Source organism: Phasianus colchicus, chromosome 19 (assembly GCF_987193195.1).
Source record: "Phasianus colchicus chromosome 19, bPhaCol1.hap1.1, whole genome shotgun sequence".
Lineage (NCBI taxonomy): Eukaryota > Metazoa > Chordata > Aves > Galliformes > Phasianidae > Phasianus > Phasianus colchicus.
In genome coordinates this window covers 2,487,631-2,514,495 of record NC_143454.1, presented here as the reverse complement: position 1 = coordinate 2,514,495, position 26,865 = coordinate 2,487,631, and the positions used below count along the sequence as shown (strand labels likewise).

The 26,865-nt window shown below is 51.1% G+C and overlaps 2 protein-coding genes and 2 long non-coding RNA genes across 22 annotated transcripts; 2 read left to right on the top strand and 2 right to left on the bottom strand.

The window, feature by feature from the left end:
- The first annotated feature begins 40 nt into the window (after window positions 1-40).
- CFAP119 (cilia and flagella associated protein 119) lies at window positions 41-4,619 on the top strand. Of its 8 annotated transcripts, none has more exons than XM_090121413.1 (8): window positions 41-132; window positions 643-674; window positions 948-1,025; window positions 1,760-1,905; window positions 1,984-2,054; window positions 2,551-2,667; window positions 2,758-2,872; window positions 3,599-3,797. In XM_090121413.1, exons 1-8 carry the CDS (start codon window positions 109-111, stop codon window positions 3,757-3,759), a joined length of 744 nt encoding a protein of 247 aa, XP_089977539.1. In that variant the 5' UTR covers window positions 41-108; the 3' UTR covers window positions 3,760-3,797. The 8 variants fall into 8 exon arrangements, with proteins under 8 accessions (XP_089977539.1, XP_089977541.1, XP_031457293.1 ...); XM_031601433.2 differs by having other exon boundaries at window positions 42-132; window positions 960-1,025; window positions 3,599-3,796; XM_090121412.1 differs by having other exon boundaries at window positions 68-132; window positions 336-674; window positions 965-1,025; window positions 3,599-3,798.
- Window positions 4,620-4,696: 77 nt separating this feature from the next.
- On the bottom strand, window positions 4,697-8,688 carry PRF1 (perforin 1). Of its 2 annotated transcripts, XM_031601425.2 has the most exons (3): window positions 8,246-8,688; window positions 7,371-7,912; window positions 4,697-6,264 (listed from the first exon to the last, which is right to left on the bottom strand). In XM_031601425.2, exons 2-3 carry the CDS (start codon window positions 7,901-7,903, stop codon window positions 4,878-4,880), a joined length of 1,920 nt encoding a protein of 639 aa, XP_031457285.2. In that variant the 5' UTR covers window positions 7,904-7,912; window positions 8,246-8,688; the 3' UTR covers window positions 4,697-4,877. The 2 variants fall into 2 exon arrangements, with proteins under 2 accessions (XP_031457285.2, XP_031457284.2); XM_031601424.2 differs by lacking the exon at window positions 8,246-8,688 and having other exon boundaries at window positions 7,371-7,982.
- A 9,044-nt stretch (window positions 8,689-17,732) lies between these two features.
- On the top strand, window positions 17,733-20,913 carry LOC116234089 (uncharacterized). Of its 11 annotated transcripts, none has more exons than XR_016458898.1 (5): window positions 18,428-18,797; window positions 19,251-19,422; window positions 19,694-19,767; window positions 20,248-20,457; window positions 20,775-20,913. It is a non-coding gene; the product is annotated as an uncharacterized LOC116234089 (long non-coding RNA). The 11 variants fall into 11 exon arrangements; XR_004168063.2 differs by having other exon boundaries at window positions 19,694-19,771; XR_016458899.1 differs by lacking the exons at window positions 18,428-18,797; window positions 19,694-19,767 and adding an exon at window positions 17,741-17,755.
- Window positions 20,914-21,500: 587 nt separating this feature from the next.
- LOC149915440 (uncharacterized) lies at window positions 21,501-26,778 on the bottom strand. Its single transcript, XR_016458908.1, has 6 exons — window positions 26,592-26,778; window positions 23,383-24,985; window positions 22,805-22,906; window positions 21,881-21,952; window positions 21,702-21,759; window positions 21,501-21,582 (listed from the first exon to the last, which is right to left on the bottom strand). It is a non-coding gene; the product is annotated as an uncharacterized LOC149915440 (long non-coding RNA).
- Window positions 26,779-26,865: the final 87 nt, after the last annotated feature.

Sequence of the window (26,865 nt, the reverse complement as noted above, 5' to 3'; positions counted from 1 at the left end):
TGTAGGACAGCAGGGAAAGCTTCTCTGATTGGCCATCGCTTTCCGCACCTTGCAGCAAACCTCCTCCCGAGTGGCTGCTTCCTCTGGCGCGGCGGCGCGGCGGCAGCCATGGCAACGGCAAGGAGCAGAGAGGTGGGAGCGCACGGAGCGGCTCGGAGCGGTCGTGGCCGTGCAGCCGACTGCGGTGGGCGGGCAGCGCCGGCTCCGCACTGCAGCACCTGTCCGGTGTTGTGTCACCGTGGCAGCCGTAGTGCGGCCCGCGGGCCGTGGTGAAGGGCTTACGGTGATGGACGATAAGGTCCCGCCAGCGGTTTGGGACCTTCCCATGTCCTCAGGGTCGGGCTCTGAGGCAGATGTGCTGAGGCTGGAGAGGCCCCTGTGGTGAGGTCGGCTGTGGCCGCGCTGGCAGCTCGGAGGCGCCCCGTCCCTGCGCCTAAGTGTGGACGTGGAAGTGGCCCTGCTCGGCGGGGTGAGGCTGCACCTTTCCCCGGCGATGGCTCTGTCGGTTGGATTGCGGATGTCATGTGCCCATCCCTGCCGCGGATGGTGCTGGCCGTGCTGGGGCTCCCTCGTTCCTGGACTTGGGGTTGGGCGGTGGCTTTTACAGTGCCTGTGCTCACAGCCCTGTTCTTTTTGTCCCAGCCTGACAGCTGTGAAACTGGGATCCGTCTGTGGTGAGTATTGCCCTATCCTGAAATATCCACCCTGGATCTGCTTTACCCTCTTGTCCCCAGCTGTGCTCAGGTCTCCTATTCTCATCTGTCCACAGTTGCCCCTTCCTCCTTTCTGTCCAGTATTCTTCCTTTCAGAACTATTCATGTCAGTGGGTTCCCAACTGCATATCTGGATACCCACATCCCCAGCTATCTTCCTTCTCCCTCAGATTCCACTGTCTCTATCTGTCCCCCTGTCCCTTGTCCTCTCTACCCTGCCATTCCCTAGTTTAGCTGTCTCTGCAGGACAGACCTGGATGTAGTGGCCATGGAGCAACTTCAGGCAGCCCCAACCCAGCAGGATCGACGTGTGTAAGTGAGGGGACGGGGTTGTCTTGGACACCTAGCACGCTCTAGAGCACCCTGGGCTACCCTGGGTCACTTGAGACATTCAGGAGAAAAAGCACCTGAGGGCTCAGCCACCAGAACAAGAACAGGGCACGCTGGAGACACTGTAGAACCGTTCTGGAGCACCTGGGACATTGTGGAGATTCCAGACACTTGTGGGACAACCCCAGAACATGCTCTAGGCATGCATAGGACACCTGAAAAATGCTTCTGGGAACCCCTAAAAAACCACCATGCCTGAGACCGCTAAGACAACCCTGGTACCTCACCTCAGGATACCCAGGGATGTCACTGGGTTAATGCCATTCACCTTCATATTCCTGTAGTTTTCCTCTCATCCACGTGGTATCCTGGTTCTCTGTCAGTCCCAGTGTACCACTCAAGACACCATAGAACCCAATCCTGGGTGCATGTGTTCCTTCCTAAGATGCCCCGTATCTCTCACTGGTGTTGCTGTTCTCCTTCACAGCCCTCTAGGTGTCCTTGTCCTCCCCATAGGCTGTTACCACTGTATCCTACCTCTCGGAGTGTCCCAATGTATTCCTATTCCTCTCCCTGAAAGTGCCCACATTGCATCACTGAAGGATGTTCTAGTCCCTTTTGGTTTCCCTGCTGTGTTGTCCCAAGTTGTCCCTTTCATGTCCATGTTCTCCCCAGTGTCCCTGTCAGATCCTCTAATGGTATGCCTGTTCTTCCAGTGTACTGGCAGAGATCCTGCCGGGTCCCCCTGTCCTTCTGGATGCCTATGAGGCTGCTGTGGAACTGGGCCAGGAGTTAGAGTTGTCCCTAGGGCCACTCTCGGCTCTGCTGGGCATTGTGCGTTGTGCCATCTCCATGTGCACCCGTGAGTGCAGGGCCCGGGGGGTGGTAGGGGGCACAGAACTGCAAAGGTCTCACTCACCTCTGACTGCCCAAACCCCAGAGACACCCCTGCCTGATGTGGAGGAATGCTATGCCTACTTCAGCGAGCTGCTGCTATGCCATGCTGTGCATGTGAGTCTTCACCCCTCACACACTTATTGGCCCCCAGGTGCTCCTTGCACAACCCCTACACACTCAGTGGTACCAGTGTGCTCCCTGAATACTCTCCATATTTCCCAGCATCCTCACAGCAACCTAAATATGTCTCATAAAGTTATTGGCATTGACACACTCCATCTACACTTACTGAAGCATGTGTGGTCCTCACATCCTCCCCACGCACTTGTAGGGCCTCCTGTGCTCCTTGCATGTTTTCCATATGCTTACTTATGTCCCCAGCACTCCTGGTATTCCTATTGGTGCCTTCATGTTCTGTACACTTCTGCCTTGTAATTGATTGAGCCAGCACACTCTTGCACACTTCCTGCAGCCTCACCAGAACCTACATGTTCCTTGTGCTCTACACCCTCAGACTCCCGATACCCTCCCCTCCTCTCCCACATGCCCTGCATGCTTCCCAGTCACTGACTTTCTCTTGCCTGCTGCTGCCATGGTGCCATCACTGTAGCATCCTCCAGTCAGTGTGGCTGTATTTGGGCTGACCCAGGTTGCCTGCATCGCAGCCCATCTCTTTGGAACTGTCCTTCGGCACGCCAAGCTTTATGCCTACGTCTTTACGCCTCAGGTGAGCTCAGCACTGTTGAAAGTAAATGTGCAATAGAATGTGCAATGGCCTGCCCTGATTCCACTGCCTGTCTTCTGTCCCTGAGCCCAGGCTTGCCTTGACTTGACCCTGGTTTATGTGGATAGTCCTGAGCATGGCCCAGAGGGAGAGATGCCTACCACCCTCCCAGAGGAGCAAGGAGAGACCACTGAGAATCCCAGCACAGGTGGGATCCCCCTGGCTGAGAGGTTATGAGGGAAATGCTGGGATTTCAGGTCTAAGGGAGTACAGGGTAATGAAAGGGACTGCAGGGTAAGGGGAGGGGCACCCTCATATCTAGGATATACCCTAGGGTCTCAGGGGGCTGGAAGGTCATGGGGAGGGTAATGGGATGCCCATGGATTCCTGGGGGCATGCAGTGGTCCCAGTGGTCTAGTGGGATTAAAGGGGCATCTTGTGGTTATGATTATGATGAGGGCCTTGTGAAGCACCACAGCATGCAGAAGGATCAAGGGGAGTCTGTAGGGTTGTGAGGTTCTGGGAGAAGTCTGGAAGGCAGCCCAATACCACGGGTGGCTTTGGGAACTCCCAAGAGCTGTCTGTACATTGCTTTGTTCCCATGGTTCTTCTGTGGCCTTTTTTGTCCATCAGCAGCTTTGTCTTGAGCCCTGTCTTCTCCTTGTCTTGCTGTGCCCTGTGCCAGGTTCTTAACCTGTCCCTCCTTCCCTGTGCTCAGGCACTTCCTTGCCACTGGAGTCAAGCTGTAGCTTCTGTCACCCTGTGCCCTGTTTGCATGTCCCCCCAGTTTTAGTGTCTGATCTCTGCTTGCCCATGTCCCCTCCTTATTCCCAGGGCCTCTTGTGTCACCTGTTCCCCTAGTGTCAGGTCCTGAGTTCTGTCTTCCCACATCCCTACGCCCCCATACCTAATGCCTGTGTGTGTCTGTTCCTAGAGCCTCTGTTACAGGAGGCAGCAGTACCTGAGGTAGTGCAGGTTCCTGCAGAGATGCATTTGAGTATAAAGGATGTCTCTGTGTCTCCCCGGGCCTCTCCCAGGGGCAAGAAACACCTTAGAAGACTTCAGGGATCCCGCCAAAGAAATAAAAGGCCTTAGACTGCGCCTTAGCATCCCTGTTATCTCTGGAACCCACTATGCGTTACTTATTTGATGTGTTTTTGTGTCGTTGCACAAACAGAAATGTCTGCAGAACTGGTATGAAGAACTGCACACATCAGTATAGGTTAGAGGATGAACTGCTGGAGAGGATCTCTACAGAGAAGGACCCGAGTGTCCTGGTGTCCAGCAGGGTGATCATGAGCCAGCAGTGTTCCTTGGTGGCCAAGAATGACAGTGGGACCCCAGGATGCATTGCCCAGAGCTGGGCAACTTGCTGTATGGAACTTCTTTATTGGGGTGGCCTAATGTGGTCTCACGAGGTCTATTCCAACCCCTACAGTTCTGTGATTATGTGATCAGACTCTATGGGTCCCTATGGGGCTCTGTGGGGCTCTCTGTGCTCTATGGGGTTCTGTGGATCCCAATGCCACACACCCTCTCTGCCCAGCCCGGTCAGGCTTCATCCACCCACATCTGTACCCACCCCCCATCATAGTAGCCCCGCCCCTTAGGGGGCAGCTTGTGGGGGAGGGGAGGTACATGGCACTGCACCACGGCTCCACCCACACCTCCCCATGGTCCCTCACCCCAAGTTTCCCCATAGTGTCCCACATCTCTCCCAGCCCCATAGCAGATGCACTGTTTTCCCACAACACCCCATCGCAGCCCCATAGCATTCCTTGGCCCCACAGCAGCCCTACACCTCTCACTGTCCCATGATCCCACCCTCTGTTCCACAGTCAATAGGAGGAGGGGCAGTGCCCCGGCCACCACCATAATTGGGGGTGGGGAGGAGCATCGAAGGGTCCCATGGAGGGTGAAGTCAGAATAAAGAGATCCATAGCCCGCATAGCCCCATAGAGTCCCATAGCACCATAGTGCCCCATAGAGACCCATAGTGTACCACCAACAAAGCAGACCAAGTCAGAGGGGATGCTGCAGCAAAAAGCATTTAATCCTGCCCACAGCTGTGGAGCTGAGGGGAGAGGGAAATCTGTCCCACAGATTACACTATACCAGAGGTGGGTAGACACCAGAACTTGCAGGACAGGAGCTGGGGCTGGAGGACCAAAGGCCTCTGTGTGTGGGACCACCACCAAGATGAAGGATGGATGCTATGGGGCTGGAGGAGCTGCCCCATAGCGGGGAAATGGAATCTGTGGATCTGGATTCTTCTTGAGACCCACTGATAGATTTTGAGGGTTGAATGATGGATTTTGGAGATCTGGTGATGGATTTTGGTGGTCCTTATCCTCAACCATCGTCTCATTGCCCTCAGAAACCCCCAGTACCTCCCAAAAATTCTCCACCTCTTCCTCTTCCTCCTCCTCCGCCTCCTCCTCTCCTTCCTCATGCTGTGGCCATGCCACAGGGCCATCACCTCCAGTCTTTGGTGGCCACTGTGACAACCGATAGAGCCCCCCCTGACGTTTTGGGGGCTGTGGAATGTACTCTGAACATTGAGAACCCCCCAAACTTGGCCCACACGTGGCGCTGTAGCTGAACTTCAGGTGACCACCTCCCGGAAAACACACAACGTTGCGCTGCTGTCTGCCTGTGGCCTGCACCAGTACTTCACACACCCCTAAGCGGTCGTCATTCCACCCATCATCCTGATCCCACACCTCCACCTTCATCTTTTGATGCAGGTGCAGTGTCACCCACCCCAAATCGAACTGTGCACCCCACTTGGGCCGATTGTTGTTCCACACCGTTGCTGTCCGTACACGGTGACCACTGAAGTACAGCAGCACATACGCATCAGTTGCGGTGAAAATATCACCGTGCCATCCACTGCCCTCCCACACTGTCACTGTCACCCGTGCCATCCCGCGGTGTTTGGAACAGCAGTCGGCATTGACCACGTGGTTGGCTGCACACCCGCACTGACACAACCCAACCGTCCCATGACCGGCACACTGTTGGCTGCAGTTCGCCCTCAGTGCTCTCCATGCGATGTAGTGACCGATGGCCGCCTTCAGTGCTGCCTGGCGTGGGTCCTGGCGGGGCAGCAAGGTGTGCAGAGGCCTGACGTTAGAGGCGACCAAGCCAGGCAGGCGTTGCAGGGAGCTCAACCACTCGGCATAGTTCTCTGGTGCACCATAGAGGAGGTCGCCATGTTGCTCGCCACCTTCCACCTCCACCATCCGTTCGTTAAAGAGTTGATTAAAGGCACCGTGGGCACTGTTTTTTGACTTGGCTTTGCGGCACGCACTGGACATGGCGCTGAATGTGGTTGACTTCATGTTGGCTGTCATTTCTGCACCCAAACAATCAGCCACTTCTTGGGCGCCGGCGCCCATCATGGCAGCGCGGCACAAGCGGATGGCGGTGATGGAGCGGAGGAGGCCGCCCAGTTGGGCTGAGTGAATGTAGTGGGTGCCATAAGCGGCCAAGAGGTCAGCATAATCTGGGGCAGTGGCAGGGGTGAAGTGGGGTGGAAGAGATCGAACAGCATGTAGGAAGTGGGGGGATGGTCTGGGTTTATGTGAAGCTGAGATCCTGAAGGGGGGGAGAGAGAGAAAAAGTCATTGAGGCTTTATGGAGCCTTTGTGGTTAATGGGGAGCTATGGGGAGGTTATAGGGTGATTGAAGTGTCTATGGGGTGATTGAGGAGTCTATGGGGTGTTGGAGGAAAGGTGTGGGGTGACTGGAGAGGTCTATGGGGGATTCTTTGTGGTCTGTGGGGTGACTATGGGGTACTGGAGGGGGGTCTGTGGGGGGCCTATGAGGTGATTGGGCCATGTGTGGGGTGATTGGGATCTATGGGGTGTCTATGGAGGTCATTTCTGCACCCAAACAATCAGCCACTTCTTGGGTGTCCGTGCCCATCATAGTAGTGTGGCACAAGTGGATAGCAGCGATGGAGTTCTGTAGATGGGGTAATTGAAGGGATCTGTGGGTGAGTTCTATGGAGTTCTGTGGAGTGTCCCTGGGGTGTCCCTGGAGTGGTTTGAGAGTCTATGGGGAGGCTACAGGGTGATTTGGGGGTGTCTGTGGGGTGTCTATGAAGTACCAGTGGGGAGTATGGGCTGTTTATGTGATGATTACAAGAGGCTATGGGGTGATTGGAGGAGTCAGTGGGAGGCCTTTGGGGTGCTGGAGGGGGTCTATGGGGTGATTGTGTGGAATCTGTGGGGAATTTGTGGGGAATTTGGGGTGTTGTGGGGGTGTTGGAGGGGTGTTGTAGGGATCTGTAGGGTGGAGGTGGAGGGACAGAAGAGATATAGGAGAGAAAAAGGAGGAGAGATGGAGAACGTAGAGGAGAGGGAAGAGAGGGAAATGGAGATGAGGGAGATGGAGGAAAGATGGAGAACAAGAAGAACAAGGGGGAGATGAAGGAGAGGGAACAATGGTGGAGGAGATGGAGAAGAAGGAAGACATGGAGAATGAGGAGATGGGAGAGAGGAGAGAGAAGAGAGGTGGAGATGGAGGACAAGAAGGACAAGGTTGAGATGGAGAAGAGATGGAAGACAAGGAGCACGATGGAGAGGGAGGAGAAGGAGGAGATGGAGGAGAACTGGAGGAGAAATGGAAGAGCTGGGGGAGATGGAGGAGGAGAGGAGATGGAGAAGCAGGGAGAAAGGATGAGGGAGCTGGAGCCCCACCAGTAGTGCACGCAGCGCAGCTCGGTGCTGGCGAATGAGTAGCGGTCCTCCCGCTCCTTCTGCATCCCAAATTCTGCCACGCGTGAATGGGACCCGGCCATGGCCAGGGTGACCCCCACCCCTGGGCTGAGGGCTGCCTCCAGCCCCACTCTCCAATTCTGCGCGATCTTCTCTGTCTGGGCCACCAGCTTCCTCATGGATTGGCTGCCAGAGGCCAGTGAGGACCTCTGCTGGCACTTACTCCCTGCTCGCCACTTGCTGATGCCATTGTAGAGGAGGAGGGACTGTCCTTTGTGGAGATGGTCCACGCAGACAACGCAGTGCCTTCTGGTGGGTTTGGTGATGGCCAACACTTGGCCCTCGGTGAGGGACATGGTGGTGACATCCAGACCTGAGCCCAGAATGTCGGTGCCAGGAACAGGGGGGACATGGCAGGATTTGCCAACGGCACGGTGGCACTGGGGGTAAATGATGGGGAGATGATGGAAGAGGAGGAAGATTGAGAAGGCAAGACAGTGGGGAGTGGACTTCATGGTGATCGGCTGCAGGGGAATGGAAATGTGGTGAGTCCATGGGGGTGTGAGCATGGAGAAGGTTGGGGAGGTGGAGGAGGTGGGGACACAGGGATATAGGAATGGGAGGGACATGGGGATATGGGAATAGAGGGACTTGGGAATATGGGGATAAGGAGACGGGAACATAGGAACAGTGACAAGGACAGGTGGACATGGGGACATGGGGACATAGGAACACAGGGACATAGAGACATAGTGACAAGGGGTCGTGGGCAAATGGGCACACGGAGATATGGGGACACAGGGATATAAGTATATGGGGACAAGGGGACAAAGGAACATGGGGATACTGGCACTCACTTGTCCTCTCCGCTGTGTCTGCAGCTGTGGGGTGTGTTCCAACACCTCCTACCCCAACATCCCCACCCCCACCATCACCCTTCACACGTCACCGCTCCACAAGTTGGGGGGTGATACTTCCTGTCCCCTCTAAAAAAATTATATGTGAGGTTCCCGGCAGCTATGAGTCACTCCGAGGGGGAGTGACATACACCTCCTAGCCACGGTGATACAGGATGTGGGTCACGGCATGGGGGGTGACAACGGGGCTGGTGCAAAGTGCTTTTTTTGGAGGGGGTCAATAGGGACATTGTGTGCAATGGGGGCAATGGGGACATTGTAGGCATTGGGGATAGTGGGGGACATGGGGACACTGGGGACAGTGGAGGCACTGGGGATACTGGGGACACGGAGATGGCACCATAGTGACAAAGTTGGGGGTGAACTGGAGACAGCTGGGGAAGGTGAAGGGCAAAGAGTAAGGGTAAGGGAGAAGAGGAAGGGGAATGGAAATGGAAGAAGCTGGAATAAGGAGAATGGGAAGGGAAGAGGGAGGCAAAGGAAAAAGGAAGAGAAGGGGCAGGTGAAAGAGAAGGGAGAAGAAGAAGGGGGAAGGGGAAGGAGGCAGGGGAATGGAGATGGGGAAGGGGAAAGGATATGGGGAAGGAGGATAAGGAAGGGGGAGAAAAAGGAGGAAGTGAAGGGGAAGGGGATGGAGAAGGGAAAAGAGGAAGGGAGAAGGAGAAGAGAAGGAGAAAGGTGTAGGAGAAGACTGAAGATGAAGGATTCACTGAAGGGGAAAAGTAAAGGAAGGGGAGAGTGAAAGGGTAAGAGGAGTGGAAGGGACATGAAAGGAGGAAGAGAAAGGGGAGAGGGAAAGGGAAACAGGAGGAGGAAGGGGGGTGGGGGAAATGGAAAGAGAAGGGGGAATGAGAAAGGCAAAGGGGAGTGGAACAGGAGGGGAAAGGAAAAGGAAAGGAAGGGTGAAGGGGAAGGAGGAAAAGGAAGAGGAAGTGGAAAGGGAAAGGAGAGGGGGGAGGGAAGGGGAAAAGGAAATGGGAGGGGAAGGAGAAAGGGAAGAGGAGGGAGAAAGGCGTAAAGAGCAGGGAGAGGGGATGGGGAAGACAAGAAGAGGGAAGGGGAAGGGCAAGAAGAAGGGGAAGGTGAGAGGGGATCAGGTGGTGAAAGGAAAAAGAGGAAGGAGAAGGAAAGGAGAGTGGGAAAGGGGAAGATGGGAAGGAAACAGGTAGTAGAAGGGGAAGGTGAGAGGGGATCAGGTGGTGAAAGGAAAAAGAGGAAGGAGAAGGAAAGGAGAGTGGGAAAGGGGAAGATGGGAAGGAAACAGGTAGTAGAAGGGGAAGGGAGAAGAGGAAGGAGAAAGGGAAGGTGGAAGGGGAACAGGTAGGGGACAGGAGAAGATGAAAAGGAAAGGGGAAGGGTGGAGAAGAAGAAGAAAGGGAAGGATGAAGGGGAAATGGATGGAGAAAGAGGAAGGGAAAAGGAAAGGGAGAAGAGGAAAGGGAAAGGGGGTGGGCAGGGGAAGGGAATGGGGAAGGTTAAAGAGGAAATGAAAGGAGAAGGGGAAAGGAGAAATGTGGGGGGAGCAGGTAGGGGAGGGAATTGTGGAATGGAGGGGGAGGGAAACAGGGGAATTGGAAAGCAAGGGGAAGGAGATGGGAAAGGGGAAGGATGATAGCAAAGCAGAAGAGAAAGGGGAATGGAAAGGAAGGGGAAGGGGAATGAGAAGGGAAGGGGAAGGGGAATGAGAAGGGGAAAGGGGAAGATGGGAGTTGAATGGAAAGGGCTAAGGGAAATTGGAAGGGGAAAGGGATAAAGAAAAGGGAATGTGAGGGGGAAAGTAAGGGGATAGAGGAAGGAAAAGATGGAAGGAAAAGAGAAGAGGAGGGGAAGGGCAAAGGGAAAGGAAAAAGGGAAGGGGAAGCACAGGAGGAAGAGGAAGCAGGAGAAGGGGAAGGGGAAATCAGTAAGGGAAGGGGAGGGGAAGGGGAGTGAGTAAAAGTAAGAATTAGGTGGAAGTGAAAGGGGAAGGGAAAAGGATAAGGGGGAAAAGTAAGGGGGAGGAGAAAGGGAAGGGGAAGGGGAAGTGCAAAGGAAAGGGGAAAGTGGAAGAAAGAGGGTAGGAGATTGGGAAGGAGAATGAATAAAGAATGAAAGAGTAAAGGAAGAGCAAAGTGTAAGTTAAGTGTAAGGGGGAAAGGGAACGGGAAGGGCAAAGGATAAGGGTAAGCATAAGGGTAAGGGAGAAGGATAAGAGTAAGGAGAAGGGTAAGTGGAAGGTGAAGTGCAAGGGGAAGGGGGAAAGAGACAGTAATGAGAAGGGAAAGAATTAAGATGAAGGTGGAAAGGGAATGAGAAAGGGAAGAGAAATTGGAAGGGGAAGAGGAAAGAGAAAAAGAAAGGTAGGAGGGGAGTGGTTAGGGAAAGGGGCAAGAAAAGGGAAGAGGTGAAGGGGCATGGAAGGAGAATGGAAAGGGGCTGGGGTGGAGGGAAGGGGAAGGAAAAGAGGAGAGAATAGGTGAAGGGGATGTGGAAGGGGAAAGGGGAGCAGAAGGGAAAGAAGAAAAGTGAAGGGGAAGGAAAAGGGAAGAAGAAGAGAAAGGAAAGTGGTAAGTGTAAGAAGAAGGTGGGAAAGGAACAGGAAGGGGAGGAGAAATGAGAACTGAGGGAAAGGTAAGGATAAGGTGAACGGGATGTGGAAAGGGAAGGGGAGAGGAAGGGGAATTGTAAGGGAAAAGGGGAGGGGTTAAAAGTCATAGGAAGCAGAAGGACAAGGTGAAAGTAAGGGGAAGGTAAGGGGAAGGGGAAAGGTGAAGGTGGGAGTTGAACAGGAGGGGGAAGGAGAAAGGGAAAGGGGAGGGGAAGAGAAAGGAAGAGGAGGAGAAGGGAAAGGAAAGAGGAAGGGCAGGAGAAAGGGAAAAGAAAAAGAGAAGGGATATGGGAAGGAGAAGGGAAGGAGAAAGGGAAGGGGAAAGGGTAAGGGGGAAGGGAAAGGCAAGTGAAAGGGGAAAGGGAAAGGTGAAGGTGGGAGGGGAGTGGGTAGAGAAGGAGGCAGTGGAAGGGGAAACAGAAGGAAAGGGGAAGGGTTAAAGGAACATGGGAAGGGGAAGGCATAAAGGAAGTTGTGGGAATGAAGTGATGTTTTTCTTTCTGGCTCAGACTCTATGACACCATATGGAACTGTAACATGGTGATTTCTCACCCTCCTGATTGGTTAAGAGATGGACTTGCAGCTAACTGGTGACTAAAAACAGCCGTAACAGTTCTGTGAAGGTCTCAGAACAAAACCTTATCTGTCACACTTTTGTGAGAGGTGCAGAACAAAAACACACGTTGTACGAAAGCATGACAGAGAAGCCAGGGGTGAGCTGTCCTGCTGTTGGTGGTGTTGGGTCTCCCTCTCCCCGGACACAACCACCATAGGAGGGAGAAGCACAGTGGTGTGGCTCGTGGCCCAGTGTATGGCAATGGGCACTCTCCTCCTGGGAGCAGCTCCTGGCCTGACTGGAAGGAACCATCACAGGCAAAGCCAGCCCCACAGCCAGCAGTGTTAGCCCCACCACATCCTGACCACCCTAGAAAGAGAAGCAGGACAGACCCTCAGGACATCATGTGATCTGCAGTGGTGACTTGCTTTTCTTTCCTTTTTTTTTCTCTCTCTCCTCTCTTCCTTTTCCTCTCTCACTTGCCCATCCTTCAATAAGTAAATGAAACACAACCTTGCTCAGTCAACACCTTGACTTTGTTCTGACTCTTAATTTGGAGGGATTGGGATCAATATAACAAACCATAAGCCTCTTTGGCCTGCAGCACCATGTCAGTGCTATCAGCTGAAGTATTGCCTCCAGGGCTTTTGCTTCCACCACTTAGGTGGTTGTACCTATTGTAAACCCCATCACCTTCTGCTGTCCCTCTTGGACAAAGCTGCTGCCAGCAGTGAGCAATATTACGTCTGGTTCAGAGAGGTGCTTGTCCTTCAGATCCTGGCAGCTGGAATATTCTTGTTCAGTGTTCTGCAAACAGTCATCATTCAAGTCCACATTTCCCTCACCTTCCACAATGAGAGCCTTGGCTGGATTAGCTGCCATTGTGCTTTTAAGCTCCACATTGTTATGATTAATTCCTTATTTATCCAGCCCTGAGATAACCATATGTGGTACATACAGTCTCTGCCCAAGACCAACATGTGGGCTTCCTGTATCAGCAGGACCATCGCTGCTGCACTCTCAGACATGCAGGCCATCCTTTGCTGATATTATCTGTCTGTTTACAGAAGTGTCCCCTACTCTTTTCCAGGGGCATAACTGTTGAGCCTGCATGCCCAGTGCAGGATGCTCTCTTTTATGAACAAATGGCTCAAAAGCTTTGGGTAAGTCTGGTACCCCTGGAGCAGGGGGCTGACATTAATGCTACCTTTAACTCCTTAAAGGCCTTCTGTCACTTGGATTACCAAATGTTTCTCCCCCAGGCTTATTAGAGTCTCAAAGAGAGGTCTTACTGGGGGTCTGCAGTTTGGGATCCACAGTCTGCACCAACCTGTCATCCAGAGGAAGACTGTAAGTTCTCTGAAGGTCGAAGTTTCCAGAGTGAAGCAGATCTCCTCCTTCCCATCCATCCCCAACAAATGCTTACTCTGCAAAATCTCGAGTCCCAGATTTAGTAAATCTGACTGTTATGCACATGCATTCCTCATTGGTGCCTGCAGCCAGGACTGTGCAACACACATCCTGCAGTAACACCGAGCCCTCCTTCCAGGGTCTCTCTTTTCATACCTCCACCTCTTAGCTAATTGGTTCCTGAACATACTTGGGCTTTTCTTAAAACCTTGTGGCAGGACTGTCCATGTGAGTTGAGTCTTAATTGGTCTCTGGTTTTTCCCATTCTACTGTGAAAGTTGCCTCACTTTCCACATCCAGAGGTATACAGAATAAAGCATCTTTGACATCTAACACCGTAAACCATCTGTGTTGCTCTTTCAAAGCCATTAACAGAGTGTAGGGGTTTGCCACTGCTGGATGTATATCCTCTGTGATCTGATTAGCTGCTCTCAGATCCTGCACAACCTGTACCCTTTCCCATGTGGATTCTTAACCAGTAGTATAAATGAGTTGTACTCAGATTCACACTCCACTAGTAGACTAAGTTTCACAAAATTTGATGTCAGTTCTGAAAGCCCTTGCCTGGCCTCTAGTTTCATTGGGCTCTGTGTAACTGGTTTAACCTCTGATTTGAAGAGTACCTTCACCGGAATAGCTTGTTTTGAGCATCCTGGGACCTCACTGCCCCAGTTCAGAGGCACTACTGCATCCTTCACTTCCTTTGGTATTTCCTCTGCCTGTGGTGGGAATTCATCAGCAACAAGGCCTCTTATCTCTTCTGCTTTGCATTCAGGGACCTGGAATAGAACTTTTCTGACCTTGAAGGTTATTTGTGCCCCTAACTTACTCCACAAGTCCTTCCTAACTGAGGGCAGTCTGGAATGTCTAAGAATTAATGCTTTAGCCTTTTTTTCCCTAATCGGAATTGCAAAGGTTGTAAAAATGGGTGGTTCTCTTGCCCTCCGTGTCAGCACATAAACAGCATTTACAGTTTTACAACTAAAATTACCTCTACATGTATTTAAAACGGAATATGTGGCTTTGGTGTCCACTTTTCTGTTTCCCAGCTGTATAGTAACCAGGGGTTCAGCTGGGAATGATTTCCCCTGTCCTCTTCATTGCTCACTATGGGGCAGAACTGCTGCTGGAGAGACAGAGACTTTAGTGAGTGGGCATTCTCTGCCAGCGAGCAGTGCCATGGCACCTCCAGCACTGTCTTGCCCATATGTATTTTCAAGGGAGGTGGACCACCCCAGCCTCTCCCTCTCCCTCTCTGGGTCCTCCCTGAGCCTGAATCTAGGCTATGATCAGCATTCCAGCAGGCCTGTCTGGTCTCTGCTCTCTTCCAGTTATTATAGAACTTCCATGCTCCATTCATTAACATGCTTAAATCCTTTGCTTCTACACCATACGAATCCTCCAAAACATACAGGGACCAACAATGACTGCAGTATTCCCCCAGCTGTCTTTTGTGTATGGATCCTCTCCTATCTCTTTCCAATGCTTCAACAAGCACTCCAGAGGGGATCTCCTTGTGAACCCCTATAACACCCTCAGCTTTTCAGCCCAGGGATCAGAGGCTCTCCCTGAGAATCCCTTCAGTGCCCGATGGGGTTCCTGCGATTCCAGAATCTGCTGAGGCTCAGAAGCAATGTCCCACCTGGGTCACCAAAACTGTTGCCGGACAAACCCCAGCCCAAATAAAACTCCTTAAGATGAATGTGATATTAAGAAGCAGGCATTTTTTAATTTGTCATGGATGAATAGGGGATCCTTCCACCTAATTGTGCACACTAACAGAACAAAGGCACATTCCTTATGTACATTTGGGTGCACAACATCTATGCATTTGGAGAGAGGTCTGCAGAGGCCATGAGGTCTTGACCCCCCCTCTCCCATTCAAACACATTTGGTTAGTTAAATCACTGGGCTAATCTCCCCTTTGACAGACTACATAGATAAGCTAATTTTCAAGATGCTCCTAAAAGACAAGATGAGTCATACCAACAACAAGCTCATGTCCTCACCCCATCCCTGTGTCCTGGTGTCTCCCCTGTCAGATGGGGTCTGATGAGGAAACTAAGGCAGAAGCGATGCCACTGGGAGGACACAAAGCACCCTGAGCCAGAAAGGGGCCACGCACCCCGGGGCTCCTGATGCATGTGGGTACAGCTCCTGCACTGGGGATGGAGCAGTGGGGTACAGCATATGAATCAGTGTCCCCAGGTGCCTCTGTGATCAGGAACCACATCACCTCCATTGCTGGCAAGAGGATAGAGAAAACCCTCCTGGGAGCAATTTCCATGCAGAGGATAAAGAAGCACATCTGCAATTTCCCCTGGCTCCTGATTCTGGGATTGGCCTCATTGAGTGTTAAACCCACTTGCCTGCTGGTGCTGACCATGGGGGTAAGATGGGGAATGATAAAATCCGCATTAAGGCAACACATGAAGTGTGTGTACCAACAGCTGTACCTGTGACTATTACAGCTGCCTGCCTGTAACAGGTCAGTGCCTGCAGAACATCTGTGTCCTGAGTCTGGATGGTGCCATGGGAGACACACTGCAATGTGTCCCTGATTTGCAGGGATAGCAGCATCTGCAGCAGCTCTGTTCCTGCAGTTCCCCATTCCTCAGCAATGGGACAAACAGACCCAGCACCCCACATCCACAGCCCTATAGATCCCTGAGCACAGCCTGGCAGTAGTCCTCTCCTGTCCCCTCTATGAGCTCTTGCACCCCCAGACACCCTTAACACCCTGCCCTCCCTGCGTATCCACAGCACTTCCATGCCACTCCATGGCTGCTTGTACTTTCCTTGTACTGTCCCTGCTCCGACACCTTTTCTTCCCCATCCCTATCCCTGTCCTGTCCCCACCCCTACACCTACACTTTTCCCTATCCTGCCCCTGTCCCTGCCTGTCCCAGCCCTGTGCCTCTGTCCTGGTGCTGTCTCTGTCCCTGTTCTATACCTGCTTCAGTCTGCAGACAGAACCCCCTGGCAGCTCCCCTCAGAAGCTGACTTTCCCCACACCCAGCTGCATTTCAACCCTCTCCTCAGACCCCCATTCTGGGGGCAACCCGGTGACACAATGGGGTGCTGCAGCTCCCACCATGGCAGCAGAGGGAGGTGGCAGGTGGTCCCAGCTGCCCCATCCCACAGAGCCCAGCTCCAAAGGGACCGTGCAATCCTGTCCTGGCACAGAGGGCAGGAAAGGTAAAGGCCAGGAGCCATCCGGAGTCCCACAGGGCCTGGAGCCCTCTACTGCCTGCAGCCAAAGGGCACTCATTTCCATTTTCTTTTCTTACACTCTTTGTATCAGCCTGCATGGGTGAGCAGTCCCACTCAGTCCCACAGTGACCCTCTCTGTGCTATTTGTCGTAGAATGGCATAAAGCCAGCATACAACTCCCCACACTCTACTTGCACTACCTGCCAGCCCCATGCTCTCTTCTGGTGTGTTGGAAATTCATTGGAACCAAAGTAAAAGTGCTGTGCTGCGTTTCTGCTGCACTGCAGGGTCAAGCAGGCAGTCTGTGATGCTGTCAGAGCATTATTCACCAACAGTTAAAAACACCTGCAAAAAACAAACAAGAACCATGTTCTGTTGTCATAAGAATGCTCAGCTTAGGAAGCAGAAGTGCAGGACTAAAGAGAAAATAATATTTCAGAGGTTAGCAGGGAATTTTGCATCACACAAAGGCACCAGAACCAGTTTCTAACCACAGTGTTACCCAGCAGTCCCACCAGGCAGTGCTGGCATGATCTGGCATGTGACTCCAGAACAAGGCTGCTCAATATAAGGTATCAGGCAGTGCTGATGAGATGCACACTATGGACAGGTCATTCCTTCATAGGTATTGTTCCAGTGATAGCACATTGTCCAGAGTAAGGGCTTGACATACAAACCACAATGATTTATGCTCCCACCAGTCAAGTCAGACAGACCAAGACTATGAGGCTGACTTGTACCCAGCACAGCACAGCTGAAGTTCCTTCTGCAGTCACTGGGGCAGCTTCCCCACCTCCAGATCCATAGGCAACATACACACAGAGTGCAGCACAGCTGTTCGTGCCCCACATTCACAGAGAGCAAGTTGACAAGCTGGAGCTTTACAAGGATCATGGAGGTGTGGCACTGAGGAACAAGATTAGTGGGCATGGTGGGGATGGGTTGGGGTTGGACTTGGTGATCTTAGAGGTTTTTTCAACCTAAATGATTCCATCATGCAATGACATCTAAACATGACTGTGCTTTTCATGATTTTTCTGCAGCAGGAGGGTGGGTTCATTATCTTGAACTCTCTCCCTATGATGACAAAGTTCATTTTTCTCTCTGCAAATTCCCACATTCTGTGTCCAAATTTACTTCATTTGATAGGATTTACTGCTAAGTGCAAATGCAGAGGGACAGCTTGCAATGAAACAAGAAAGTTTGTATAGGTTTGGTTAAAGCATTCTATTTAAAAAAGGCTTTACTAGCTCAATCAGTGTACAAATGGGTGTTGCAAGCAAAAATACATGTTATCTGTAAAATGGAACTGCCATTATCCAATCAGAGCATTAATTAACTAAAGTCAATACTCATATCAATGAATAGGCTATTTGGAGAAAAAATAGAAGAGCAAAATCCTTACGACCTTCTGCTTCCTGTGATCCAGGAAATACAGCAGGCACCCCTTCATCCTCACCACCGACTTTCAGGAGTTCCAGCAGTGTCTCTGTCCCCAGTCCCGCCTCTTTTCAGTCTCTGTCCCGTTCACTACCCGGCCCTATCCACTCCTCCCCGTTTGGCCCCATCCAGTCCCCTTCCTGCCATGTGCTGTCCCTGCTCCGGGCTGCAGACAAACCACTGGCGGCCCAAACCGAAGTTGAGAAGTTGTAAGATGGAAGAAAAGAAGAGCAATGAATGAGAGGTGAGGACAAAGAAGGCAGAACGGGAGAGAGGATGTAAGTAAGAGTATAGTGAAGAGGGCAGGGGGGAGTAGAAGATAGCAGGGGAGAATAGGCAAGAGGGAAGAGCAGAAGATGAGAGATGAGAACAGAAGGGGGAAGAACAGGAGAAGGAAGAACAGAGGAGAAAAGAGCAGAAGCGATAACAACTGTAGATGAACAAATACAAGTTATAGATATGTAGATAAGACAGAAGAGTAGAGATGGTGGGATGACTGCAGCTGGGTTGCACGGTGGGATCTTTTCCTGGAGCGGATTCATAGTGCTTTGTCTGCTGGACCGGGAAACAAAAAGTCCCAGCTGAAGCACAGCTAATCCAAGAGGTTAAAAAGCCCTCAGAAACACTGCGCCGAGGGACTGCCTGCACGAAGCACAGCAAAGGCTCCTCTCACAGACCCTGGCTCTCTGCATTCCGAAAGCCGGCGTGCCGGCTTTGCCCGTCCTCACAGGGCAAGCTCTCACATTCGCTGAGGCACAGCAGCTGTGGCCACCGGTGGAACTTTGTCACGGCCCTCTGAATGGCCGGAAAAGCGCGAGTGGGGGGCAGGCAGAGGAGGAGCCGCCGGTCGGAGCGGAGGAAGCCGTTGTCGCGGTTGGGACGGGGCTGTGCGCGTGGCGGCAACGCACGGCTCTGCGCGCGCCCTGGAGACGGGTGAACGCGCGAGCGTCCTCCGCACGTCCCACTGTCCTCGTCGCAAAGCGCGTTAAAGCGCAAAGCGGCTTCAGAGCGAAGGAGCTCCCTCCCGAACTGGGAAAAGCGACGCTAACTCGATAGCGCCCGCTCCTGCGGGCGGCTTGCCGGCGATCTCCGATTCGCGGCTCGCTGGGAGGTACGCAGCCCGTTAGAACGCGTGCCGTGGCTACCGGCTTTCTTGCCGTGACGCCGCTGAGCGCCTCGCGTCCCGTCCGCCCGTAATGCGGACCGCCGGCCGCCTCTTCCCGCGGCGCCGCCTGCCGGAAGGGCCGGAGATCGCACCCAGAGCCGACCCGACGCCGCGCTGCCAGGTGGGGAAACGGGGCGGGCGGGCATGAAGCGCTTCGAGCCGGCAGCCTCGGGCTCTGCCGTCCTCCCGAGCGCCGGCAGCACCTCCCTAATTAACGCGATCGGCAGCTTTCGTAGGTGCCCGCCTGCTTTTCCCGTCGTGGTTAATCCATAGAGGAAGCGGTACAGGGGTGCGGCTCGAGGATGCTTAATCTCCGTCCCATGTTCCTCTTCATGAGCTGTGACACCACTCGTTTTCATGGAAAGCTCTCTTTCCTTTGAGTTACTGAGATTGCCCGCTGTAAGATGCTGCACATAACCGAATATAAGTGAGCCAATGATGGCAGAAATCATATTCTGGTGTTGCTGCCCGCGACGTACAAAGAATGCTGTGTGTGATGCCAGCACATAAATGTTAACTGCCATTCAGTCAGCGTGTGCCACACTGGTCAGTGAAGCCCATTCTCTCTTCACAGAGTTAATGCTGGCTTTTAGGTTGGTGCCAAGATGCAACATTCTCTACTCCTAGCAGTATGGAAGGAAGGCTTTTTCAGGAGCGTCAGCAGCAGTTTCTGCAGGAACTCTCCCATGCTTTCAGCACTCAACTTCTGTTGCACACTTTAGGACTTCATTCTATAGATATGTATGGTATGTAATGTCAGTGTATGCAAGTGAGCAGTCCTGTGAGAAGCTCCTTCTTTGCCAAGTTATTGCCATCAGGCTGTAGGGCCGAGGCCCTCTTTACTGCACCACTACAGAGCAATAGGAATATTTGATGCTTCTGCAAACATAGAGCTTGCTGTGCTCTGATGTTACCAATGAATGTGGGGATTTGGCTGAGAGGAGATAGACAGCGATGTCTGTAGGTTCTCCTACTTTAAGGAAATAAGCTCCTGCTTTATCTTTTCTTCTCTCCTAGAAAGAAGTAATTCAAGAGATTGAGGCACCCTTCCTCCTTAGGATGGGAAAGCAAGTTGGAGAAAACAGCTATAGGCAGGTTAACCAATAAGTGGAACAGCGGGGTTAGAACTTCTTTTCTTCAAGGAAGATTTTATTGACCATAATGAAGTTTCCCAATTTTCAGCCTCTAATCCTGCAGCGGGAGTATATTTCCTTCAATCCAGACTGCATGCAGACAGAGGCTGACACACTGAGCAGAGCTGCAGCGTTAGCATTCAGAAATTCCAGACTGCAGATTTCCCACATGCTGCATAAACAGTTTCTCATTCCAAAGCTGTAGAACTGCATGCCTCCAGGTTAATTAATGTTTTCATTTACATGCAGTGCACTCCCCTTATCATCCATGGCAAAAATAAAGTCAGTGTGGTAAAATCATAATTTTGTCAGTAACTGTAGTAACTGTAAGCTGAAAGAAAATAAACATGGGAGGGGATGGGCTGAAAGAAAGATGCAGAACCACAGAAGACAGAAATTGCTAGAAAATAACTTATGGTTATACTTCTTTTTACCTAGGTATAAGAAAATAGAACTGAGAGAACTTGCAAAACAAAAGATTGTGGAGACAAAGTGCAAGGCCAGCCAGAAGCTCAGACGAGGACAGCTGCATATTGCCATCAGCCAGCAGATGGGCATGAAGATGTGAGCAGAGAAAGACCCTAAGGAACAGCAAGGCCACATCAGATACAGAGGAGACAGCGGAACCGAAAAAGCAATTAGCACCAGGTACCCACAGACACACACTCAGGGGAGAGACCCGTTCACCAGGGGCTCTTACCTACACACAGGGTCCCCACCTCACCTGGAGGGCACCCCAGTTCCACCCCAGTGCAAGGGGATCCTTGAAAACTTGAGGGCTAAATCCCATTTCACCCCCATGCACAGGGTCCCCACCCCACCTGAAGGGCACCCCAGTTCCACCCCAATGCAAGGGGATCCCTCGAAAATTCGAGAGCTAAGCCCCATCCCACCCCCACACACAGGGTCCCCTCCTCAGCCAGAGGGCACTGCACTCCCCACCTCCTTTCTTTTTTCCTCATCAGGAAGATGTACAGTAATGTCTACCATTGCCATCATTCTCCCAATGGCTTCTTCTGTAAGATGTGTAAGAAGACAAACCGAGCACAAAACTGCTGCCATATCTGCAGGAACACCTGGAAAATAAAAAGTTCTGCTCTCCAGAGAAGTACTACTCCTCTTTGTACCCTGGAAAGCAGGCTGGAGGGCGCTGGGGGTTGCACCCCACTTGTGGGAGAATGCATGCACTACCAAAGGGCAGCCCCCAGCCACGGAGCACCACCATGGGAAGCCTTGGCTTCAGCCAAGAGCTGGTGGACAAACAGGGACTCAAGTGCTAAGTGGCGCCCAGGGGAACAGAGAACTGACACTGGAGCACTGGGGGATTCCACCACCTGCTGGGGAGCACCGACACCACACTCTCCAGAACAGAGAACTTCACACTGTTGGGCAACTTCTGCCATTTCTTGCTCACAGCCTCCAGCAGAACAGAGCTGCATCACTGCACCTTCACTGCCAGTGGAGGAGGGCAGGCAAGATGCACCTGCCCCCAGGATGCCATGTTCCCAAGATGCCATGTCCCCAGGCACTCCCTACCCCCGCAGGAGCAGGGAGGTGCCTCACAGCAGGAAGCAGCACCAGGACCCCAACTCCTGTTAGGAAGGAAGTGCTGCTGGCACCCCAGCACCCCTGCTCCCTGTACTTCTTTGTTCCCATTGCAGCCACTCCATCCTTCTGGAGAGCAGTAGGCATGTGTCTTCAGTTGCTGGAAGATGAGAACAAAGCTGCAAAGTGGGGGCCCAATGCCAGGGGGGAACTGGGCACCCCATCACCCTGCAAACAGGAGGAGGGATGTGGGAATGTTTTTGTCCTCTATCTAGCACCCAGCCTCAGCCACAAACCCCATCCAAAGGGCTAAATACAGAGGCTGGAGATGCAAGGACAGGGCTCACCTCACTGCAGAGCCAGGAACAGCTTTGCTGTGCTCCAGTCCTCAGTGAAGCCCCAGACCTGCAGTAAGAAGAATTCTGTGAGCCAGCTGCAGAGGGATGCCGGGTTGGGAGCCCTTACACCAAGCTATAAGGGGACAGGCAGGCCCGCATAGTAGGGGGACCTCACGCCCAGCACTCACCATCCCCATGATCTCCTCACTGTCAGAACTACTCCCATGTTGGGTTGATCCTGGCTGCAGCCCTTGCTCAACCTGCAACAGGTACAAGTAAGAAAGAGAAAATGACACAAAACAAGCTTCAAAGCAAGCCAGAGGCATTGCTTTTGTTGCAGCACCCCTTTGCCCTGCTCCTCACCCCCACCAACACTGGGCTGGGGAGGCACAGCCTCACCCTGTCACCCCAAGCATTGGGGCTGTGGCACCCCTGCTCCCCCCACCAGAGGCTAAAGACACCTCAGGGAACTGCCTGGGGTTGGGGAGCTGACCTGACCCCAGAAAAGAAAGGCAGCAGTCCTAGTCCCACACCAGCCCCAAAAAGTCAGGCTAAAGGAGCACAGATAGCAGGCAGAGTCCAAAAAATAGAGTGAGAGCCCCCAGCAGCCTCCTGCTCCTGCAGGCAACAAACCCCAGCAGCTCCCAGCACCCTCCAGTGATTCCCAGCATTCCCTAGCGGGGTTTCAGAGGCTTTGGGGCCTTGGGATGTCCTACTGCAAGAACAAATGGCCATGTACAGGATTGAGCAGCAGAGTGGGGTGAGGGATGCAGGGCAGAGGATAATAGAATCACAGCATCACTATGGTTGGAAAAGACCTCTCATACCCCCACGTCCAACCCACGGCCACAGATGACATTTGCAGATCTGGTTGGTGTTGGACATCTGACAGGAGTGACTCAAAGTTCAGCAATTCTCAAATGCAAGCAGTCCTGGTGATTTACATTGGACTGTTCATGTGCATGAGCGTTAACTGGTAAACAAGAATGTACAGCTATCTTCCACGTTTTTGTGAATGTGTATGTGTAATCTACAAAATAAAATACAATTATTGTATGGAATGTATTACAAAATCTCAAATGACGCTGTCAGCCCAATGTCTAGGGATTTACCTTTTGAGAATGATTAGTCATTGTCTTTAGTAAAATTGGTGCCCAATACCACTTGGCCAGAGAGAACAGAACATTCTTTCCATTGTCTCAAACAGCAAACACCTGCAAAGAATCACCACGTTTATGAGATATTGCTCAAACAGACTTGTTTTTAACTGCTTGTAATGTATTACTGGTTTATCAGAACCTGCTGGTTCCATTACTTCTGGCATCTCACAGTTCTTGTGACTATGGATGCAGAAAGGTGGTCCCTGTAAGCAAACGTAAAGAAATTGCTACTCATTGGAGAGATAGCGATGCAGTTATGAGTCCATCAACATTTAAATTACAGTGTTGAAGGACACACTTCGGTTATATTTATGCCACCACATCCAATTTTACTCTGAGTGGAGAAGATTTTGTAACAGAAAAGACAAATTCTAGAAGTAGAGGGGAGAGAAGGAAGCTAAATGATCAACATTTTGTTTCTCTTTTTGTTTGTTGTAACTCTAACCGTATTGCTATGTACTCAGTTGCTGGCTTATAGAGTAGGTTGTCTATAGGAATGGAAACACACTATCACAGCCCCCAAATCTCACCTTACTCCGCACTGCAGAGCTGCAACATTTCATGTTGGCTCTTCAAAGTCAGTGTAGTGGCTCCATTTCCCAAAGGAAGAAGGTTATCATTCAGTAATTATGTCTTTTGTTGTTTTTCCTGGAGATTCTGCATATCTGCATCCCAGCTCTACAAGTCTGAAGGACACTTTTAACTCTTCTTCGTTTTCATAAGCTATATTTCCGTGGAACACTTGGCTGCGGATGAGCAGTTTTACAGTTACGTGCCCTAGCTTGTTTCTTCTTAGTGCTAATTACTCTTCTATCCTTTTTCTTAAGTGACACCATTTTGTTTGTCTCATTTTGCACAGCACTGGGAAGGCCAAAGGTGTTTCCTTTCTCAGTCCTTTGCCCAGCTCCTGTGGCTGTGAATGATACATTTTTTAGCATCTGAACAGGGAAATCACTGCTATTTATGTGAGAAGAATATGGGGATGAGAGAGGTTCCTGCAAAACACTCTGTGTAATTGCTGATGAGTGTCCAAGCCGCTCTAATAAACTACTGCCACTCAGCATGCTCCCCTTGGAGGATTGTCTGTTGCACTTCAGACACATAAATTTCTTGCTAACATTCACTGGATCAAACAGACCACTATCTTGTTCTGATATGCTGTAACTCATGAATGGGGACCACAGGGAGTTCCATTGCAAAGTGTGGGATATTCCCTTTTGGTGCACTACAAACGGTCATCATTTGTCCCCAATTTCAGATGACAAACATACAATGATTAAACTCATTCCGGTGCTTTTGAATAATTTCCACTTACTTGTCAGGAAATGTCAATAATAGGAAAAATCTGAGATCTATGCCATAAGCATGTTCTAAGATTTTTGCTTCTGCCAAATGAACCTGTCCACTGTAGTAGCATCCAGATCTGGTATAGACTAACATCTGAATGAAGATGATTTAACTAAATTCTCCAGTTAGCTTATTTTTTAGAGTAATTCAAAGAAACTTCCAGTGTCTTTTGGTAAATAATTGATTCAGAGGATGGAAATGCCAGAGTATTTTTTCTGATAAGCGTACATCCCATAAAGGATGTCTCTCTTGGTCATGCCATCTTTATTTGTATGAGTTAAGCAGAATCCTTTCCATGAGTAAAAGGTACAAGATCAGATATGCAGCAAAGATTTGTTTTGGTTTTCCAACTGCAGATTTAAGGACTGTGCAGTCATTCATCCCTGACTGGAGACGATAAGCGCAATATTTTCACAGCAGAATTCATTTCAGACATCCAGGCCATGAAATTTAGAAAGATTTCTCTTTGTGGGATGGTTGTATCTTTTTTCTTCTTCCTGAACAGCGGCTATTGTTGTGGTCAGAAGCAATAACATGTTAGATCCTGTATGTCAGTACCCCCAGAGATCCTGATGGGACCATTCATGTATATTCATACATCTTAACCAAAGCTGATGCCAAAAAGAGCAGAAATTCTCATATTCCTCTTTTTATTGCTATGCATTAAGCTCGGCTCTTCTCTCACAGGCATCTGATAAAAATGATGTCTTCATCATTGGACAAAAAGCATTCTTGCAATATCTAAAGAAAGCAGCTGAGCATCAGTGTGCCACCAAATGACATTTCCTGTGAAAACAGTGCAAATCCAAATCATGTTTCACAATCATGTTTCACACCGCAGTTAAGGACATGTTACAAACACTGTAGAATTTGTAAGTATGAGACTAATGAGAAACAAACAGTGCTCCTAATCTTATCTCCTGTGAGAGTATTGCTATTGCTGTTTTTAATTAAAAAGTAACTGGTCTTCTCATTTCTTGCAACTATATGTGGCATGGCCTTATAGGAACATATAGCTTGCAGCATCACATACAGCACAGCTTGGGATAACTTTTCTGGATCTCATCATATTACTAAAGCCTGATAGACATTTCTTTCCAGCAATGACGTTTGCGATCCTTTTCTTCCAGAGTTTGTCTCAAATACAGGTGTCCATCTAATCCATGACAATGTTCAGATGCCTCCCTGATGCCCTGCCCAGGCTCTGGGCTGTTATCCACCTGGGAGCTTCAACCCAGGATCTCTCCAGATCTGATTATCCTCCTCCTCCACCTGCCAGCCTCATTTGCTCTTGGACAGCAAAGCATGCATGTACAATCACTCCTAAACACACACAAGAGCGAGCACACTCACACAGCAAATATCCAGGAGTAGGGCCAAATAAGGAGGCACAATGATCAGCCATAGTGTCTGTGCAGACAAGCACTGACCAAACTCCCGTCCACACTGAGTTGCTCCCTTGCATCCATCTCCTCTATATTTCAAGATGTTTCTTCCTCCTTGATCCACTGTATTTCCTCCCTTTCATTACTGCAATCCCTTCCCCAGTTATCAGCTATCACAAACGTGATTTGCCCCTTGGATCCCTAATCTGATATACCCATACCCCCCTTCCATCGTTCATATACCAGTGTCCAGCTCATCTGGACAACAGATGGCATCATGGTGGGTTCTCTGAACTCCACTGCCTTTGCTAGCCCTGACTGCCCACCAGGTCCCCATGCTCCCCTTGTGGGAATGGAATGTTGTTTCTGCATTTGATATTAAAAAGTAGCAATTGGTTTGAAGAAGTAGAACATAATGCATTTGTATTCTGTAACTCATCCTTAGAAACAGTTGATCTGTAAAAGTAAAAGGATCCCAGAGGCAGTAGTTAAAGCCAAATTCAAGCTGGGAAAGGAAATTCTGGCTGGGGCTGAGTCCTGCAACTTGCTAGCAGCTCTTAGAACAATTCAGACTAGTATGCACACACCAGCAATGCATCTTTTCTCCTTCAGGACCACCACTTGCTTCCCATTTGCAGCCATTGTCCCAGACTACTGCATTGCCCAATTTGGGATGGAGGCACCAAAGGATGGCTGCTGCAAGCCTGGCCAGATTAGGGGATTTGGTTCTCCAAAGCCAGGGCTGCACCCTCCCTCAGAGCATTGCTCTTGTCTCTTCCCCCTAACCCTGATCCAGAAAGAACATGGAACTGCCATCTGAGAAAATATCAGGGACACTACAGCCCCTGACAGCTGTCCAGTCTGGGAGATGGTTGCTCCCAGCCTCCATATCGGCATCCAGAAAGGGAAAGGCAGTGTGTGCAATTCCCCTCTGTCCTGCTGGGAAGCTGCATTCCCCTGCTGCCTTTCCTTCCCTTCCAGCCTGCCCATCCCTGTTAGCACCTTACCTTCCAGATACTGCAGCAGGAAGGGGATCTCAGTTGCCCATGCTGCCTCCAGGGTAGGATCGTGCTGTGGAGGGCAGCAGCTTCAAGGCAGCAACTGTGTGCTCACCACTGCACAAGGAACTGATGACTCCACCTAGGCAAGGGCAGAAGAGAGAAGGAGAGTTACCCCTACTGCCAAATGGGCAGCTTCTCCCAGCTGGAAGGGAGTGTGGAGCCACTCCTACCAGCAGCAGGCAGCCAATGGCTTTGCCTGGGGCACCTTCTCTAGGGTGCT